This window comes from Scophthalmus maximus, chromosome 6, assembly GCF_022379125.1.
Source record: "Scophthalmus maximus strain ysfricsl-2021 chromosome 6, ASM2237912v1, whole genome shotgun sequence".
Taxonomy (NCBI): domain Eukaryota; kingdom Metazoa; phylum Chordata; class Actinopteri; order Pleuronectiformes; family Scophthalmidae; genus Scophthalmus; species Scophthalmus maximus.
This window is the reverse complement of record NC_061520.1, coordinates 14,796,262-14,812,015: the sequence shown is the minus strand read 5'-3', so window position 1 is coordinate 14,812,015 and position 15,754 is coordinate 14,796,262. Positions and strand designations below refer to the sequence as shown.

Sequence of the window (15,754 nt, the reverse complement as noted above, 5' to 3'; positions counted from 1 at the left end):
TGTTGTTTATTTACATCTATGTCTTCTTTTTCCCTGTGTAGCCACAGTGTCTCATTACTACGTTACTACAACCAGCATGCTCTAGTGTTTTCCTCTATATGCTCCTTTGCGTATACAAAATTTGGTTCCAGCAGTATATACACTGTTTTAGCGCTACTGCACTGCTAAAAACTCCACGGCGTACCTTTTAATCTACATTGTGGTCATAATGAATCCGTGCCATTCTACGAAGGTGAGGGAAATGTCAACCACAAACTGGTCTCTGTTTCCTCGCAGATGACGGAGCAGAGGAAGCAGAAGCAACGAATCGGTCTGCTTGGGCATCCCCCTCACATGAACATCAACCCCCAGCAGCCTGCCTGAGGATTCCCGGGCTTCACTGGTGCCTGTGTGCCTCCTCACATTTTTAAACGGGAGAATGCCAAAACGTGTCTTTCTCCAGTGTGTATTTAGGTCTGACTGTATACCTTCCGCAGACACTCTTCACTTCTGGGTGTCTGTGAAGTGAAAGTTATCTGAGGATGTCACTCGAGGTGCCGATGCGTCTGTGCGGGTGGACTATGCACCAAGTGCCACGGGACCTGGGAAGCCAGTCTTGTAGGTTGAGGAGATAAAACAAAATACTGACTTTGACAGCTTTACTACCCAGAATGCCTTCTGCAATGTACCACACTGACGGCATGCCAAAGTTCAGCCATTGTTCCCGAGGAACTTTTCCTCTCAAGTGGCCTTGTATCGAGGTTTTAATCCTCAGGGTTGCACCACCAAACTCAGGTCACGTGCATTTGAAGGTTTCTTTGAACTCTACAAGATATTATTGAATTATTTTTTTGTCTGACAGCAGTAGGACAACTTATGTTATATGCAAAGTCTAAATAGGAATGATATATATGAAATGATCATATATTTAAGATAAGGACACAAACAACTCTACAAACCTGAGGAATTCATTATATTTTCCAATGTTTCTAAAATGCTGTTAGAAAATCTTCACAGTGTTGTTTGTTTGTAATCCGGCGGACAAGGATTTGTTATCACTTTCATAATACTAAGTAATCTTGAATGAAGGTTCTGCTTTAACCTTTTTTTTATTTTGAATAATGACCTTTATGAACATACTGGAGATGAAGGAGTAAATCATATGACTGCAGTTCCACGTTGTGCTTATAATGAGAACCAAAGTTAAAGGATTTTCGGGAGTAGAGGTGAAGGAGATTTATTCTTCTTCTGTGCACTGAATTATTTAATCTTTTCTTTAATTCATTTAGTCCTGAAGCACTGAGGTTTTCTGTAGCACACAAACAATTGTTACTTTTTGGGTTGGTCACTTTGTAAAAGAACCACAACAGAATGAATGAGTGCGTGTGGGTGGGTGGTTGTGTATGTGTATAAAAGATGTCATTTGGAGTGTGGCTTGACCAAACTGAACTTTTGTACTAATAGATGGTTTGTGTCTGAATTGTACATTCCAATCTTGGAGTATATATTTAAATAAACAAGTGTGTAAAACAGTCTGATGCTGAGTATTGAACAGTATCTGCATCAGCCAAGAGCATGGCCAGGACATACACTTTGTGGAACTAAGGGTAGTGGGAATGCTGCCATTCAGTCTTTGCCATGAAGTTCGTTTTTGTGCCTTAGTGCGTATCGTGTTATCTGTGTAGCTGACTATTTGTGGGAAATGATCCATCTGAAGTGCAGCAGTCAGAAGAGAGTCACAGAGAAGTAAGTGTGAGTAGCTGGCAGATGAACTCTTGTCAGCGATCCTCTTCATTTGAGGGATGCACTAACCTTATAGCCATGTTGTATTAGGAAATACAGCACGGTGACATGTTGAGCTCAAAGCACAGGAGAACCATTTGAAGAAATTTTAAGTTGTTTGCTTTCTATTTGGATTGTCAGAGGACTGGTGTTGTACTTTAATTATAGTCCAGACAAACATACATACCAAAGAAAATTGCCTGAACTGTTTCTCAATGAGCCTGTTGTGACACTCGACCACGTCGTTCTGCCTGCCAGTGGCCTTATTGATCACATACGTGAATGCAATTTTTTTTTTTAACATCTTAAGCCAATTTGTTTTTAACAGCCTACGTTATATTGTTATTCAGTTACCGGACAATTTTGTCCAACAGAGTAAACATGTTGCTCCGTAAAAAAAGAAAGATCAAGAGTTGTTTTCCCAAATATTCTCCAGAATCTTACAAGATCCACACTTGAATTGTACCATTGTCAGGCTTACAAAAAAAAAAAGCAAATCTAATTCAAGTACTGCATTTGCCTTAGATTATGTTCACGGGGTTTGTTGTTGAGGTTATTTAATTACATTTAAATCACTGGTGTTCTTGTCATCTTGTAATTACTGTTTCCTGTAGCCACTTCTATTCAATTTACTACACTCTATGAATTTTCTAACAGGCTTTTTCCGTTAAGGCCACTGACATCTTCCTTGGATTGAAGCTTTCAGGAAGAACGAAGACCCTCACTGTTACCTACGGAAAACAAAAATCTGTTTAGATCAGATCAGGTCCTCTTTTCAAGGTCGGTGTCATCTGAGATTATAAAAACAGTTATGGCATATGCTACTTTCTTTTCTCTTGTATTTGTCGTTTAGGAGGAGAGAAAACAATATTTACCTCTAGTGACTTTAAGAGTACATCAAACCTCACTGTGTCTATAAATACAACTTTTAAATTAAAGGTCCAGTGCTCTGTGGGGCTGGACTAGTTTTTTGGATCCTATAAAGTTTTCAAAATCCATGTCCTAGTGATTTTAACAAAAGTTTATTTGGTTCTGGGATTTTGATATGGTTTCCAGGAAAAGGTCCTAAGAAACTAAATGAGGGAACAATTAGCTGTGGTTAGCCTTACAGCTTTTCTCTATTCACATCAGCATTTCTTCTGTGATAGATACGATTGCGTGTAGCTGCATAAAACATGGAGTCGCTTATTCAGACTGAATTCAACTTTAGCAGAGGCACAATTCAGTGGGTTCTGATACTGGGACCACTGATTATTGCCACGTAAATGTTCCACGAACATGTTATTGCAGACTCTTCCATGTGCAACGCGTGTGCCTGTGTGATGTGTGCCCTCCTGTAGCCTGCAGCAGACAGGTGCAGCTGCCGTGTGCGCTCAGCGGGCTCCCGGGGCCATGAGGGGATCAACGTGACAGCCCCCACCCACCCACCAACCGACAACAAGCCCGGACTCCGTGCACACAGCCAGCCACGCACAGGTGCACGTGCTTCTCCTGTTTATCAAGCTCTGCACCTGCATTGTTTCTGCAGACATGCAAATCAATATAACGGAATAATGAATTCAGATCATTTTATTATTGTTGTTGTTGTTGTTGTTATTGTTGATGATGATGTGTATGATGGATGGAAAATAGCCTGTTGTAACACCTGCGGCAACAACTCTCCATTTGCCAGTGGGCTCATTTAGTTTATTCTTTATAGCACGTTTAACATGAAACCACAAATATATAAGCGGTTGAATGACGTTGTCCTCTGAGTGTAGAGCTCGTGGCGTTTTTTAAAACCTACCCACCAACGATCAAATACTTCATTACGCTTGGTGACATGATGTGGCATGTCTATAGCATGATAAGGGTATCATTTAACGCCTTTAGCCTTATAATTTATATATTAGATGTAGATTTATATATATATATATATGCTGTAGGTATATATATATAAAAATAAATAAATAAATACAAATATATATATGTATGTATATATATATATATGTGTGTGTATATATATATATGTATATATGTATGTGTGTGTGTGTATATATATATATATATATATATATATATATATTAGCTGTAGGTAAGATACCTTGTCACTCAGCTCTCCCCTCGCACACCAGCCCATCCTGAACACTGCACCCACCCACGGTCCAGTGCCGGCACGTTCCCGGGGCCGTGGCGCGCGGGCGTGCGTCCGCCTTGTTTCGATACACTGCAGCGTGGTGGTACACGGGACGCGACACGCGCCTCCCTCCGCGCTGACGTGCGCCGCCGTCCGCCCACTGGGGCTCGTTGTCGGCGGAGAAGTGGGCCGTCCCTCCGCCGGGGATGCAGCGCCGCGCGACACGTGAGCCTCATGTGACGGAGGCAGGTCGGGCCGAGCGCAGAGTCACAGGGTTTATTTAACTCGTCGCTCCGTCCTCCCCCACTCTCCCGACTGCCTTCCTTCTGTGGAGTGCGCTAAAGGACTAACTTCGAACCGTCAGACCCTGAATTACCTCTAGATGAATTAGACTGGCTTTGAATCATGACACATTTCTGAGCATTTTTTAAGCATTTTTTTTCTTCTTCTTCTGAAAAAACACCTTGGCGCGTTCAGCAAACATTTTGTTTTTCAGAGCACTGAAATAAATGCGTGTTTGTTCGTGACTGTACCGGGAAAGGAACTCGACTCTGTGCGTCCAGTTGGGACTAAAACGAATGGAGCGAATTCCAAGCGCGCAGCCACCTCCTCTGTCCAAACACCAGGCGGATCTGTCAGACTTGCAGGGGTAAGTTCTCCACTTCTAAACCCTCTGTCCCTGGTGTTTATTATATCTCATACACTTCGCCAAAGCCTCTCACCGCGTCTCACTGTTCTAACCCTCTTCTTTTTAATGTTCCTTTAGGATGGATTTCCCGATGTATGTTTATAAACCCAGGAGGGGATTGAAGAGAGGAGAGGAGAGCAAGGTTCGTCTTTATTCCTCTTTATTGCTTCCCCTTGATACGTTATTATCTAACCGCAGAGTTTTTATTGGAGACTGTGAGCGTCATAGGAGGAATTAGGTTGCCAGTCCTGTACAGTCCCATAAATGGCTGACCTCATTTCTGCTATGACATAACTCCTGGAGACCTCCCTCTCCTTGTCTGCCTCCGGTCATGAGGAGGCTGGCTGTGCGCGCTCACATCAGCTGAATCCACCCTAAACAGAACTCTTCTATTTTCTTATTTCTTGCAGGAAACCTACAAACTGCCCCACAGACTCATTGAGAAGAAGAGGCGTGATCGGATTAACGAGTGCATCGCGCAGTTGAAAGATTTATTACCGGAGCACCTGAAACTCACGGTGAGTCCACGCGGTGTAGCAGGGAGGGATGATGGGATTCACTCACTGCACCGAGGGACATGCACCACCGAGTGGCTGTTCGGTGTCATTACACCCTCTGTGCGTCAGCAGTGAAGGATGTGTCTTCTGTCACGTTTCAGTTTTTTTTAGTGAGGATTAAAAAAAAGAAAAAAGATACATCCGAAATCTATTGTAGGTGTACAATAAATGAATTAAGTAGTGAAGATATCATTTCTGAATTTTATTTTAATTATTTTATTATATAATCTTTATTTTCCCTGGTGTTTTCTGCTGTTGCAATTTCTGATTATGAGATCGTGCATGAGTGGGGGGCAAAAAGTAAAAAGCTTGATTCGTACATGTTGTGTTGGAGGGGAGGATGTGCTGACTGTGTGTGTCTCCTGCAGACTCTGGGCCATCTGGAGAAGGCCGTGGTTTTAGAGCTGACGCTCAAGCACGTGAAAGCCCTCACCTCGCTCCTGGAGCAACAGCAGCAGAAGATCCTCGCTCTGCAGAATGGCATGCAAATTGGTGAGCTGCGGACCACTCACACACACGCACACACACACACACACACACAAATACACATATAGAACAAGATGTTTTTGCGGGATAGAATTCAGAATATACAATGACAGGGATATACAGAATTTCAGGCCAATAAGCAACTTCAAACATAGCTACAGCTGTTGGAAAAGAGACTGAAAACTCGCAAAATATCCCATCTATGCCAAACTAGACAATTTCTGACCATGTGGGGTTTTTTTCTGTGCTTACAGAGCAGCCTACTGTCAGCCAGGAGAAGTCCGAGGAGATGTTCTGCTCTGGCTTCCACGTGTGTGCCAAAGAGATTCTTCAGTTTCTAGCCAACCATGAGACTGATGGAGAGTTCACGCCCTCGCACGTGATCAGTCATCTTCACAAGTTGGCTGCAGAGGTGCTGCAAAGTCCAAGCCGACCCCGTACCCCTCTCAGCCCCCGTCACGAGGAAATCCCCACCTACCACCAGCACCAGCCTCACAAAGTGATGCACACCAGCTCACCCCCTAAACCCAGTGAGGGCTACGGGAGGAACTGTGTGCCCGTCATCCAGCGAGCCTACGCTCCAATGAGCAGCGAGCAGAGTGGCAGTGATACTGATACAGACAGCGGCTATGGGGGAGAGCTGGAGAAGAACGAATCCGGGGCGTCGCAGCGGCGCCCAGATTACTACGGCCATGAGAGCCAGCTGAAGCGAGTGCTGGGGGAGAGGCAGAGCTCGAGCATCAAGCAGGAGGATGACGAGCCACGCCACAAAAGACCCCGGGTGGAGTCGTCTGAAGACGAGCTGCTCTCGGGTGGGGAGTCCTCGACTTCATCGTCCTCCACCGGTTACGGCAGTTACATGAGCGTGTCCCCCAACCATCCACCCGCTCCACATCCCCTCTGCATGCCTTTCTACCTCATTCCACCCTCTGCTGCAGCCTACTTGCCAATGCTGGAGAAATGCTGGTACCCAGGGGCTGTGCCCATGCTCTACTCTGGTGTGGGAGGCTCCCCACCTGCCATGTCCAGCGAAAGACCGCCTCCACCTCAGCTCATGTTGTCTCCCAGGGGAGGCTCTCCTGCCCCGGCCATGTCTCAGACCCCCATGGACTCCCCTGCCCTCCTTCAGGCATTAAAGCAGGTACCACCACTCAACCTGGAAACCAAAGACTGAGATATCCTGTTAAAGTACCCTGGAGCAGAGACAATAGTATGAGGGAGAAGAAAACTGAGCCGTTCCATAATCCATCCTCATTCCTCTCCTCCGTTCCTCAACTTGGAGGCGAAAACAGCAAATGAGAGGACTTGTAGAAATGATCAAGAAGAGGTGGAGGGTGGAGCAGCATCCATCCACTCTTGGATGGATGCAAAATTCTGGTTGAATGTTTAATGCTCAGTGATATTACTCAGTGCATATGTATCATATAAACCGGACCTGCCCTGCATACACAAAAAGATACACACATGCACACACACACACACACTTGGTTGAATGTAAAGAAAGAAATGTTTCAGATGCTGCTGTTAAAGTACAAATGCCGATGACACTGATGCATTTCACTTGTAGCTGTTTCGATAGAGACATGCCATCTAGGAACCATTGCACCAAATGTTAGAGGTAAAATATCACCCAAAGTTCGTCCTGCCTATGTCCTGTAAGTCTCCATTATCATAAAGGAACAGGCACTATGATGACAGGCATCATAAAATACAAGGGTTTCCTTAAGTGTGTACAGATGAGATTAAGGGTCAGCCCAATTCTCGGATGGAGGAATGGCCGCCACATGACCACACTGAATGAGAAGTCTCGTTTTTCGTTGACAAACAGACAGTTGAGTTGGAGTTTCTGTAATTATTGTTCATAGACTTCATGTACATTTCTTTTTTTTTGATACCTGTCCTTGCACTCTGTCCATCGGGAGAGACAGACGGAGGGCAGAGTGAAGACAATTGTACGTTGTGTACTCAGATACTGTGTACATACTGTAGCACTGTGCTGGACCAGGTCTGCATACTCAACATCTGTTTCCGCTCAAGTCAAACCTGGTGTTTGTTCTTGCTGTTGCCTTTTACTTGTGAAAAGCTGATAAATCTCAGATGTTCATTCTCTGTACTGCGTATTAATACTGGAGTCAAAGGAGGGAGGAGGAGGAGAGAAGTGAATGTAAAAGTTTTAACCAGACGACTAGTTTTCTATAGAAAGAGGTACTTGAGATTTTATATTTTGGGACCTACACGAAAGAGGTTTGATGTACATATTTTGTCTATAAATGTTGATATACATTATATAGGTGTATTAATAAAGTATTTTTTCCTGTGGAAAATTGCTTTGACTGTATTTGTATGAAAGAGGAAGAGTGTGTGTGTGAAAGGGGCAAGGAGTGGAAGTCAATATTTCCAGATTTAGTTATTGTCCGGCACCAAAACACCCATGTCACTGGGAACGCTTTTGCAAATGCAGCGACGTGGCCCGGGCCCACTGCTGGTGAACCGTCTGTTCCCACTAACACAAGTAAACACATGAATGCAAACTATTTAAGTTAATCTCCTGAGGCAATAATCAGGACCCATCTCCCTGATGGGTAAAGATGTCCCACGTTTCTTACCAGCTGCCCGATTCAATAGGAAATCCCAGAATTGTGACATATTGCTCTATATTTACACTATATTTGACCTATACTGCAGACATATCCAAATACATTACATATCACCATAACCTGTGTTGTAAAATCACATTTCCAAGCTCAGTCAAAGTGCATACAATTATAGCTTTTATCTCTGGCGGCAAAACAAAATCAAAACATTGCCATTTCTACACAAGCCAAGAGCATCCCAGTGTCATTGCTCAACGTCATAAACTCTTCAACCACATTGTTGTTTCCGCTGTTGTCTCTGAGCTGAATGAGTGTCGTTGTGTTCCATATTTGACTTGTCTTATACAAACCACAGTCTAGAGCCACGGCCTGCAATCTAAATGTCATTCATTCCTACTGAACCCTTGCTTCACGGGTTTGCATGTTTTGATCGCTGTCATGAGATGAAATTTGTAGATATTTGAATCTATTTGATTAAAAATTTGGCAATTGCATGTGTGTTGTTGTCTATACAACTCAGGGAAGGTCCGTTGATCAAGCAATATCCAACTTTTCCCTCGATGTCTAATGTTGATTTGCCAAATTCTAAATAAAGGCTTCTCATTCTGTCCTGCCCTTTCGCAGCTCCCTCCATCAAGGCATTGGCATAAACCTCCTATTATATCATTGAACCTTTATTGCCACCTGCTGGGGACATTAATACCTACATCCGGTCTGGGACATTGTGTCATTTTCATAATTTGTATGATGTTTAACTATTTCTGAGGCCACTGTGTTATAATTAATAATATATGTAAGTTAAATTTGGCATTCCCACATTATTTTGGCAAGCCTAGAAGAGATTATATTATATTATTATATTAAAACAAATATATTTTGAAGTCTCGGCGGAAGTTTCTAAGTCTCATGACGCTGCTCTTGCGTGATTTGGAGCGACAAGGAAGTGAGCAGAAGAGATCAGATCACCTGTGTGCTGCTCCGGTGACGTTTATGAAAAAAAAACATTTGTAAAAAGTTAAAAGGACTTCTGAAGACTGAAATATTATTCCCTTGTTTGCAGCATGCCATGCAGCCGAAGAGGTAATTTGTTTTTCTTTGTCTGTGTTTTACTTTGGTAAGACGTCCCATCCATGTATATTTACATTTGTCTAACTCTGTGTGTGTGTGTGTGTGTGTGTGTGTGTGTGTGTGTGTGTGTGTGTGCGCAATCAGTTTCACCCATCAAGCTATTTTTTGTAAATACCACAAACATTTTTGAATGAGCAAAAAAGTTACTAGTATCATAATAGTAAATCATTAACATGATTTTCATTTCAACCTTTCAACACTTTGTTTGTTTTGTATCACTTAATTTATATTTCATTGATGTTAGGTGTGTAAATTATCTGAGTGTAAGATATCGTAAAACTTACTACAAACAAAACGCTATGCCATCAGAATTATGGTATGATCACATGTAAATTCTACACATTATAAAAAAGTAATACAGTGTTCATCAGGTTCCAGCCATTCATATGTAGATTAAGAATGTTGTTGTAACTGACAAAACCGCCTCAGTACTTCCTCCTGTTTGGTTTCCATCTTCTTCACACACACAGCACCACTAGTGTCCATGTTCCCAGGTGCAGTCTCCTTTATATTTGGTCTTGGTCTTTTGCCTATGAGAACGGAGGAATAGGTGATGGCCGTGGAGGCTGGGATGAGAGGACAAACTCGGATCACGACAGGCAGCGGTTCCAGCCACAATGTTTGGTCGCAGACTAAAGATCTCCAGTGTTGGTAGACGACCCTGGAGTGAAGGAAAGACCCGAGTAGAAGCTTTGTGATGGGGCTCAAATGCAGTCTGGGTAAGGAAGGATCTGGAGATGTGTGATCCATGGCCCCGATGGGGCTCAGATTTACAGTGTGGCGTGCTGTGAGGGGGGCTGAGGGGAAAAGACAGACTCCGTGGGACTAGAGCTGCCCTGTTGGCACCGAGGCGCAAACCCAAACATTGCACTTTCCTCTGAGGTTTGGTGTGCACTAATAACGGCTGTTCAGACACCAGACTGTGGCAGGACCTGGGATCACAGGAGGTATTCTGGGTATTCTGAACATCTGTTCTCCCGTCACGTGCCCTCTTTGGAGATGTGGATGTCTGCTGCCTTTTTTTCTGTTCAACAGTTCGGTTCTCCTTGAGTGAGTAACGAAAAGCAGCCACAGTCTGGGACTTTAGACGTGACGGTTTATTTGTTGATTCAACCCCCTCTGAAGATGTCTGGTCCGAGGGGAACCGGACTGCGAGAGGTGCATTAGAAATAAGAGATTGCCTATGAAGGAGAGGTCTGGATCGCCTCACACCGGCTCCTTCCACCATCAGGTTCATGCCCATATACTGAGGAACTTCAACTGCAGGCTGGGAGGGTGAAAAAGTCAGAAAAAAAACCAAATGATTTTTGTAATAGCATCTTTTCTTCAGCGGAATTTCCAATAAAATGAACACCCATTGCCTTAAAAGATATGGTATTAGCACCTGTTTGTAGATCAGCCGGAAGCCTCCGGTGTAAGCACTAGGATCAGCCCGCCAATCCATCACGACCCTCAGTGTGTCCAGCTGCACAGCGGGGCAGAGGCGGGCAGTCACGGCCGTGGAACAGGCCATAGTCGGACTGGCATTGATCTCCAGGAGCCAGGGCCTCAGATCTCTGCCCAGCATGAAGTCGGCTCCGTAGAGCTCAAAGCTTGCCTTGCGGGGCGCGACCAGGTCCTGGGCTGTCTGCAGGGCGTGGACCACCGCTTGTTGCATGCCTGGGACCACCACCACCTCCCACTCGGCCCCACAGCCCTGCTGCTGCAGATAAGCCTTAAACTGCGAGCAGGACCACATGTTGTCCGGAGGCACGCCTGGATGCCGTTCACGAGATGGCTGGAAGTGCTTCTGGATGGAGTTGTTGCACAGGTGGATTGAGCTGTGGAAAACAATGAACAAGGTAGATCCGCGAAGGTAACTGTCACTGGGAAGTATATCATTTGTTTTCTCCTGTTTGTCTGACCTGTCCAGAGTTTTCGTAGAGTAGGGCTGAGTGGAGAAGCGCAGGTAGCACTCTCTGTAGAACCACACAGTCAGAGGGTTCCAGTCGGTCACCAGGAACCACTGACGGAGGTCAAACTTGGTGCCGTGGACCAACAGAGGACGTTCCAGGTACTTCTGAACCACCCACTTGCTCTCCTTAGTAATGGCTCTGTCTGTGTCCACTAGGGACAAAATCTCTTCCAGGCGGTTCATACACATAATACCTGCACGGAGGGAGGTGGTTGGCATGACAACGGAAATGGAAAAAAAAAAAAAAAATAACATAAAATAACAGAAATTATGACAGGAGGGATTTCAGTGGCTGATAACAAGAGGACATGCTTGAGATGGTAGCAGGTTTTGGTTGGTTGTGTTTACAGTTACTGGCCAGCATCTCACAATGATGACATCATTCCCTTTGTTGCAGCTTAGTGTATGAAATTGGAGCAATAGCAACATCTTCGAGTCACAGCTCACACTACTTCAGTAATATATAGGACAAAGAAAAGAAAGACATCTTGATCAGTATTGCCAATTTGTGCAGCCTTAAAGTATCGGTTCAATATCAGCTTATTACATTAATATATAGCCTCACCTCGTCCTCTTGACTTGGCACCTGGTTTAATGATCCAGATGTTATTTAGTCCGTCCGTGTCCAGCTGAGGGCAAACCTCCTGCAGTCGGGTTAGCATGGCTTTGCAACGCTCTGCAAACACAGTGCTGCCCCTGATCAGTGCACCTTCCCTGCACACAAGCGTTTAATTAGAATTTCAGACCGACTTTATTAATTAACAGATTTATTGAAATCATATTACTAATATATACTTTACTCCAGACAGTTTTTATCCTCTCAAAGAACTCTTATGTGTCCAGACATGAAGACATGTATATCAATCTTTCAATCTTTTTTATATCTATCTTTATCTTTATTGTTATCTTTACTCTATCTTTAATCCAAATTTATATCAAAAATAATTTCATGTCAATATTTAAATTCAACACTCAATCTCAAATTAAAAACTTAACCCCGACCTGAGTCCTAACATGAAGTTAGAGTCCTAAGATCTATTTTAAAACACATACAGTGTGCATTTTTTGTATATTTCTTGCGATACTCATCTGAAAATTGACTAATAAGTTCTTTTAGGCACATTTTGGTGAGTTTTACTGACATGTATTCTGACCAAAGAAGGATCATTCCAGCAAACACTATAGAAGCTCCCAGGAACAAAATAAAAACTCACTGCACAACCATGTAGTAGTCTTGCAGAAACTCCGCCCACCGCTGCTCCTCCACTGCAGGGCTCGTTACATCAATGTCACCATGCTCTAAAACACTGAGAAACTCTTGACACGCGTGTAAGGCTGTGTCGATCATTTCTGGACCAACAAATCGATGCTCCACATTATCTGACTCTTTGGGGAAAAAAAGAACGGTTTGATACATTATCGCTGTTCTGCACTTCACATCATGACATATCGAGAATATTTGTGTTTATTTTACTTTCAGAAACGCCATTTCTGCCTTTTCGTTGATCGACCTCTGCTTCCTTCTTCCTCCGTCTACTCTTCTCGACAACATGCTGCAGCAGGCTGGTGCAAGCAGTCCTTCTGAAGTCCTCTTGGTTTTCACCACATACAGAGGGAGATGCAGAAGGGACATAGGTTTGGTAAAGATGCGAATATAATGTGAAGCGTGATAAGTCATCTTAAAACTTTCGTTTACACTTGCTATTGATCCTGAACGTAAATATGCCTCTTTCCGTGTTCCATTCACACCCTTGCATCTTTGATACAAAGGCAGTTTGGCTACGTGTTAATAGAGCCACATAGCAAACCTATAAACGCATGCTTTTCATCCTCTGCTCCAAGTCTGTAGCATCTTGGGAAGAAGGTGTCAGGATCCGCTGTGTCAAACCACTGAAGGTTTCGCAGGTTCACACAGAGCCCCACCTGAGAGGAACATGTCGGAGGAGACATAGACAACTAGTTGACAGAACAGCCAAAGTTGCAATTTTTGTGAGCCAATCATTAAAAACTTTTAAAATGAGACCTTAGTGGTAAAAGTTCCTGCATTTGCATAGTGATTGGTCATTTGGTCACTCCGCAAGGAGCCACAGTCGATATAGTCACGTCGTGTCGTCCAGTAGAAATATGCTGTTTCATTTCGAACCAGGCGAGACTAAGAAAAGGTTAAGGAAATGTTTAGTAAGCGGGCCTGAAAGAATAGCATCATGGAAAAAGGACACATGGCAGTTTTTACAGTAATGTAATGCACGTACACAATTGCTTTCAGAAGACAAGTTGTTTGGTTCACTTGAACGTTATCTTACCATGAGGTCATACATGTCATCAAGGTTCTCCTCTTTCACAGCTTCAGCCACCCTCTCTGAAAACAGATAAGTAAATGGATGCGCGCGCGCGTGCGTGCGTGCGTGTGTTTAGTTTAGTTAGAGGGCTACCCGAGAATTTTACTGATCTTTCCTTTAGACAAAATTTAAATCCTTGGACGGGCAGAAAAAAAACAAGTTTGGATGAAAGAAAGAAATATTTTGCCTCGAATTTTGCTGGTTTTATTTGTGCAAGACTGTAAAGACACACACACACACACACTCAAAAGACTTTGTCTTTCTCTCAAACTCTTTATCTCACCAGTAACATCAGCATTGACATCACCATCATCACCATCCTCCTCCTCATCACCATGGCAACGAGGTGGTCTCTGAACCATATGGGGCAAACGACGTTCCACCCACCCTCTGGCCCATAAGGCGGCACGGATCACAGGATAGGGCCCTTGCACTGAAAACACTTTTCTCAACTGAGATAGTCGATAAGGAAATTCAAGAGAGGCATCGATTTCAGGTGTTGAATAATACGTGGCAAATCAGGAAAATCTGGTTTGTTCATAAAATCACCTTGACCGCTTTCTCCACCAGAGCTTTAGCTGTTTTCAACCTGTCTGGCTTGATCGCAGGCAGGCTGAGCATAGTGCGGTGAGACCGCCCCTCCACTGGAGCCACGGTGGATTGTAAGACTGAGGGAAAAAAGAAAAATAAGAATTTGTCTCAAATTTTTTTTATATATATTTGTGAATATTCAGATATTTGATCCGTTTGCACTTACAATACCTGGCATTTGCTGCATATTACTGCATTAAGTTCTCTCAGTTGGTCAGTGTGATGTATTCAGTTCTCTGTCAGCACAAATATGTTATTAAAATCAATCACTTTCACACAATCTTATAGGAGATAATTTTTTACAGTTGTGTAGGTATTAATTAATTAATTTATCAAAAAGATTGATAGAACTTCCAAAATATACCGTGCATAAAACCGTGCACAACAATGCATAACTTTTTAAAAAATATTTAAAATTTTTACACGTGTTAATATAGTTGCAGTTTGTACAGTACATGTTATATTATTTCATATTATATTTTGTAGTACTTTCATATTTAAATTTTTAACCTGAATTGGTGTCAATGGAGGCCAAGTGAAAATAAGAATTCCATCTTACGGTACAATACTTTACTGTACATATGAGAGTCAAAGGCTCTTGACTCTTGTTTCACTGTAGACCAACACGTTGCTGAGTGACAAAAAGAGAAAGCCATATTCATAAATAGGGTGGCACGTGGCACCTACTTTGTCAGACTGAGGAAGGATGTAAATCGGGTCACGCATCTAAATCTGGACAGAGCTGACTGAGGCTGTCACTCTGCAGCTTCTTATGGACATACACATGCGCAAAAGAAGAACGTGCCTTGACTAAACGAAAAATAAAACGGATTCGACCAAGTCACCGTCACCTCCAACAGCGATCAGTCATGCACCTTAACAATTTCTAAAATGCAACTCAAAACAAACGAGCTGAGGTTTTAAACTGAACACCAACACACCAACCTAATGTTGTCCGTTTCTCCAGTGACCCGTCCACTCTCTGTCCACACACTGCCTCGGTCCGGCGCCCTTCATGTGCACGCACACAGTTCCCATAACAACCATGCATGCGCCCATATTCTGTTTATAGTTGCCATAACAACCGCACCAAAAAAGGAAGAAACTGGACGCCACGCAGCAGGTCGACGCACTTGGCCGCGCGTTGAAGAAAGTGGATCACTTGTGTGACACCTTCAGCTGCGGTGTCCAGGCTACATGTGGAGGTGACGTGCACCAGAACAACTACACCTGCAGCGACACATCGGACTGCAACCTGAGCGCAGTGCGCGCAATCGCCTTCGCTCCCCACAAGGGGGCGTTCAGGTCTTTCCAGCAGTGTGTTGCGAGATAAGATACGTCCATGTCTTGTTTTAATAAATTAATGATATTTCAATTCATTTATACACATCAACCTTTGCTTGTTTACTTCACTCAATTCTAAGGGGGCCTATTGTAATTGTTATTTTCTCTGGTGCAGTTTTTGATGGCTAAGGTTATTTCACAGATTATTTTTGTAATGCAAAATGATTTTTTTTCTTATTGATGAAAATACCCAACG

At 43.4% G+C, this 15,754-nt stretch overlaps 3 protein-coding genes and 2 long non-coding RNA genes across 13 annotated transcripts in view; 3 read left to right on the top strand and 2 right to left on the bottom strand.

Moving 5' to 3' along the window:
• The window catches only part of LOC118309843 (inositol 1,4,5-trisphosphate receptor type 1), a 62,177-nt gene extending 60,663 nt beyond the window's left edge, over positions 1-1,514 (top strand). For all 6 annotated transcript variants that reach the window (XM_047332757.1, XM_047332758.1, XM_035632388.2 and 3 more), the window contains one exon: positions 277-1,514. In XM_047332757.1, the coding sequence (XP_047188713.1) occupies positions 277-363 (87 nt within the window). In that variant the 3' untranslated portion in view covers positions 364-1,514. The remainder of the gene's footprint in view (positions 1-276) is intronic.
• On the bottom strand, positions 791-4,013 carry LOC118309851. Its single transcript, XR_004793630.2, has 2 exons — positions 3,845-4,013; positions 791-2,492 (listed from the first exon to the last, which is right to left on the bottom strand). It is a non-coding gene; the product is annotated as an uncharacterized LOC118309851 (long non-coding RNA).
• Positions 4,014-4,102: 89 nt separating this feature from the next.
• On the top strand, positions 4,103-7,927 carry LOC118309847 (class E basic helix-loop-helix protein 40). Its single transcript, XM_035632400.2, has 5 exons — positions 4,103-4,526; positions 4,644-4,707; positions 4,976-5,083; positions 5,491-5,614; positions 5,863-7,927. Exons 1-5 carry the CDS (start codon positions 4,456-4,458, stop codon positions 6,780-6,782), a joined length of 1,287 nt encoding a protein of 428 aa, XP_035488293.1. The 5' UTR covers positions 4,103-4,455; the 3' UTR covers positions 6,783-7,927.
• A 433-nt stretch (positions 7,928-8,360) lies between these two features.
• On the bottom strand, positions 8,361-15,230 carry ttll3 (tubulin tyrosine ligase-like family, member 3). 4 transcript variants are annotated; one of them, XM_035632399.2, is made up of 13 exons: positions 15,160-15,223; positions 14,386-14,450; positions 14,173-14,291; positions 13,907-14,075; positions 13,588-13,643; positions 13,308-13,436; positions 13,093-13,207; positions 12,759-12,875; positions 12,499-12,670; positions 11,850-11,998; positions 11,235-11,478; positions 10,715-11,150; positions 8,366-10,597 (listed from the first exon to the last, which is right to left on the bottom strand). In XM_035632399.2, exons 2-13 carry the CDS (start codon positions 14,399-14,401, stop codon positions 9,806-9,808), a joined length of 2,514 nt encoding a protein of 837 aa, XP_035488292.1. In that variant the 5' UTR covers positions 14,402-14,450; positions 15,160-15,223; the 3' UTR covers positions 8,366-9,805. The 4 variants fall into 4 exon arrangements, with proteins under 4 accessions (XP_035488283.1, XP_035488290.1, XP_035488291.1 ...); XM_035632397.2 differs by having other exon boundaries at positions 8,363-11,150; positions 15,160-15,227; XM_035632398.2 differs by having other exon boundaries at positions 8,364-10,597; positions 10,715-11,478; positions 15,160-15,226.
• On the top strand, positions 9,153-13,236 carry LOC118309850. Its single transcript, XR_004793629.2, has 3 exons — positions 9,153-9,282; positions 11,243-11,383; positions 12,765-13,236. It is a non-coding gene; the product is annotated as an uncharacterized LOC118309850 (long non-coding RNA).
• Positions 15,231-15,754: the final 524 nt, after the last annotated feature.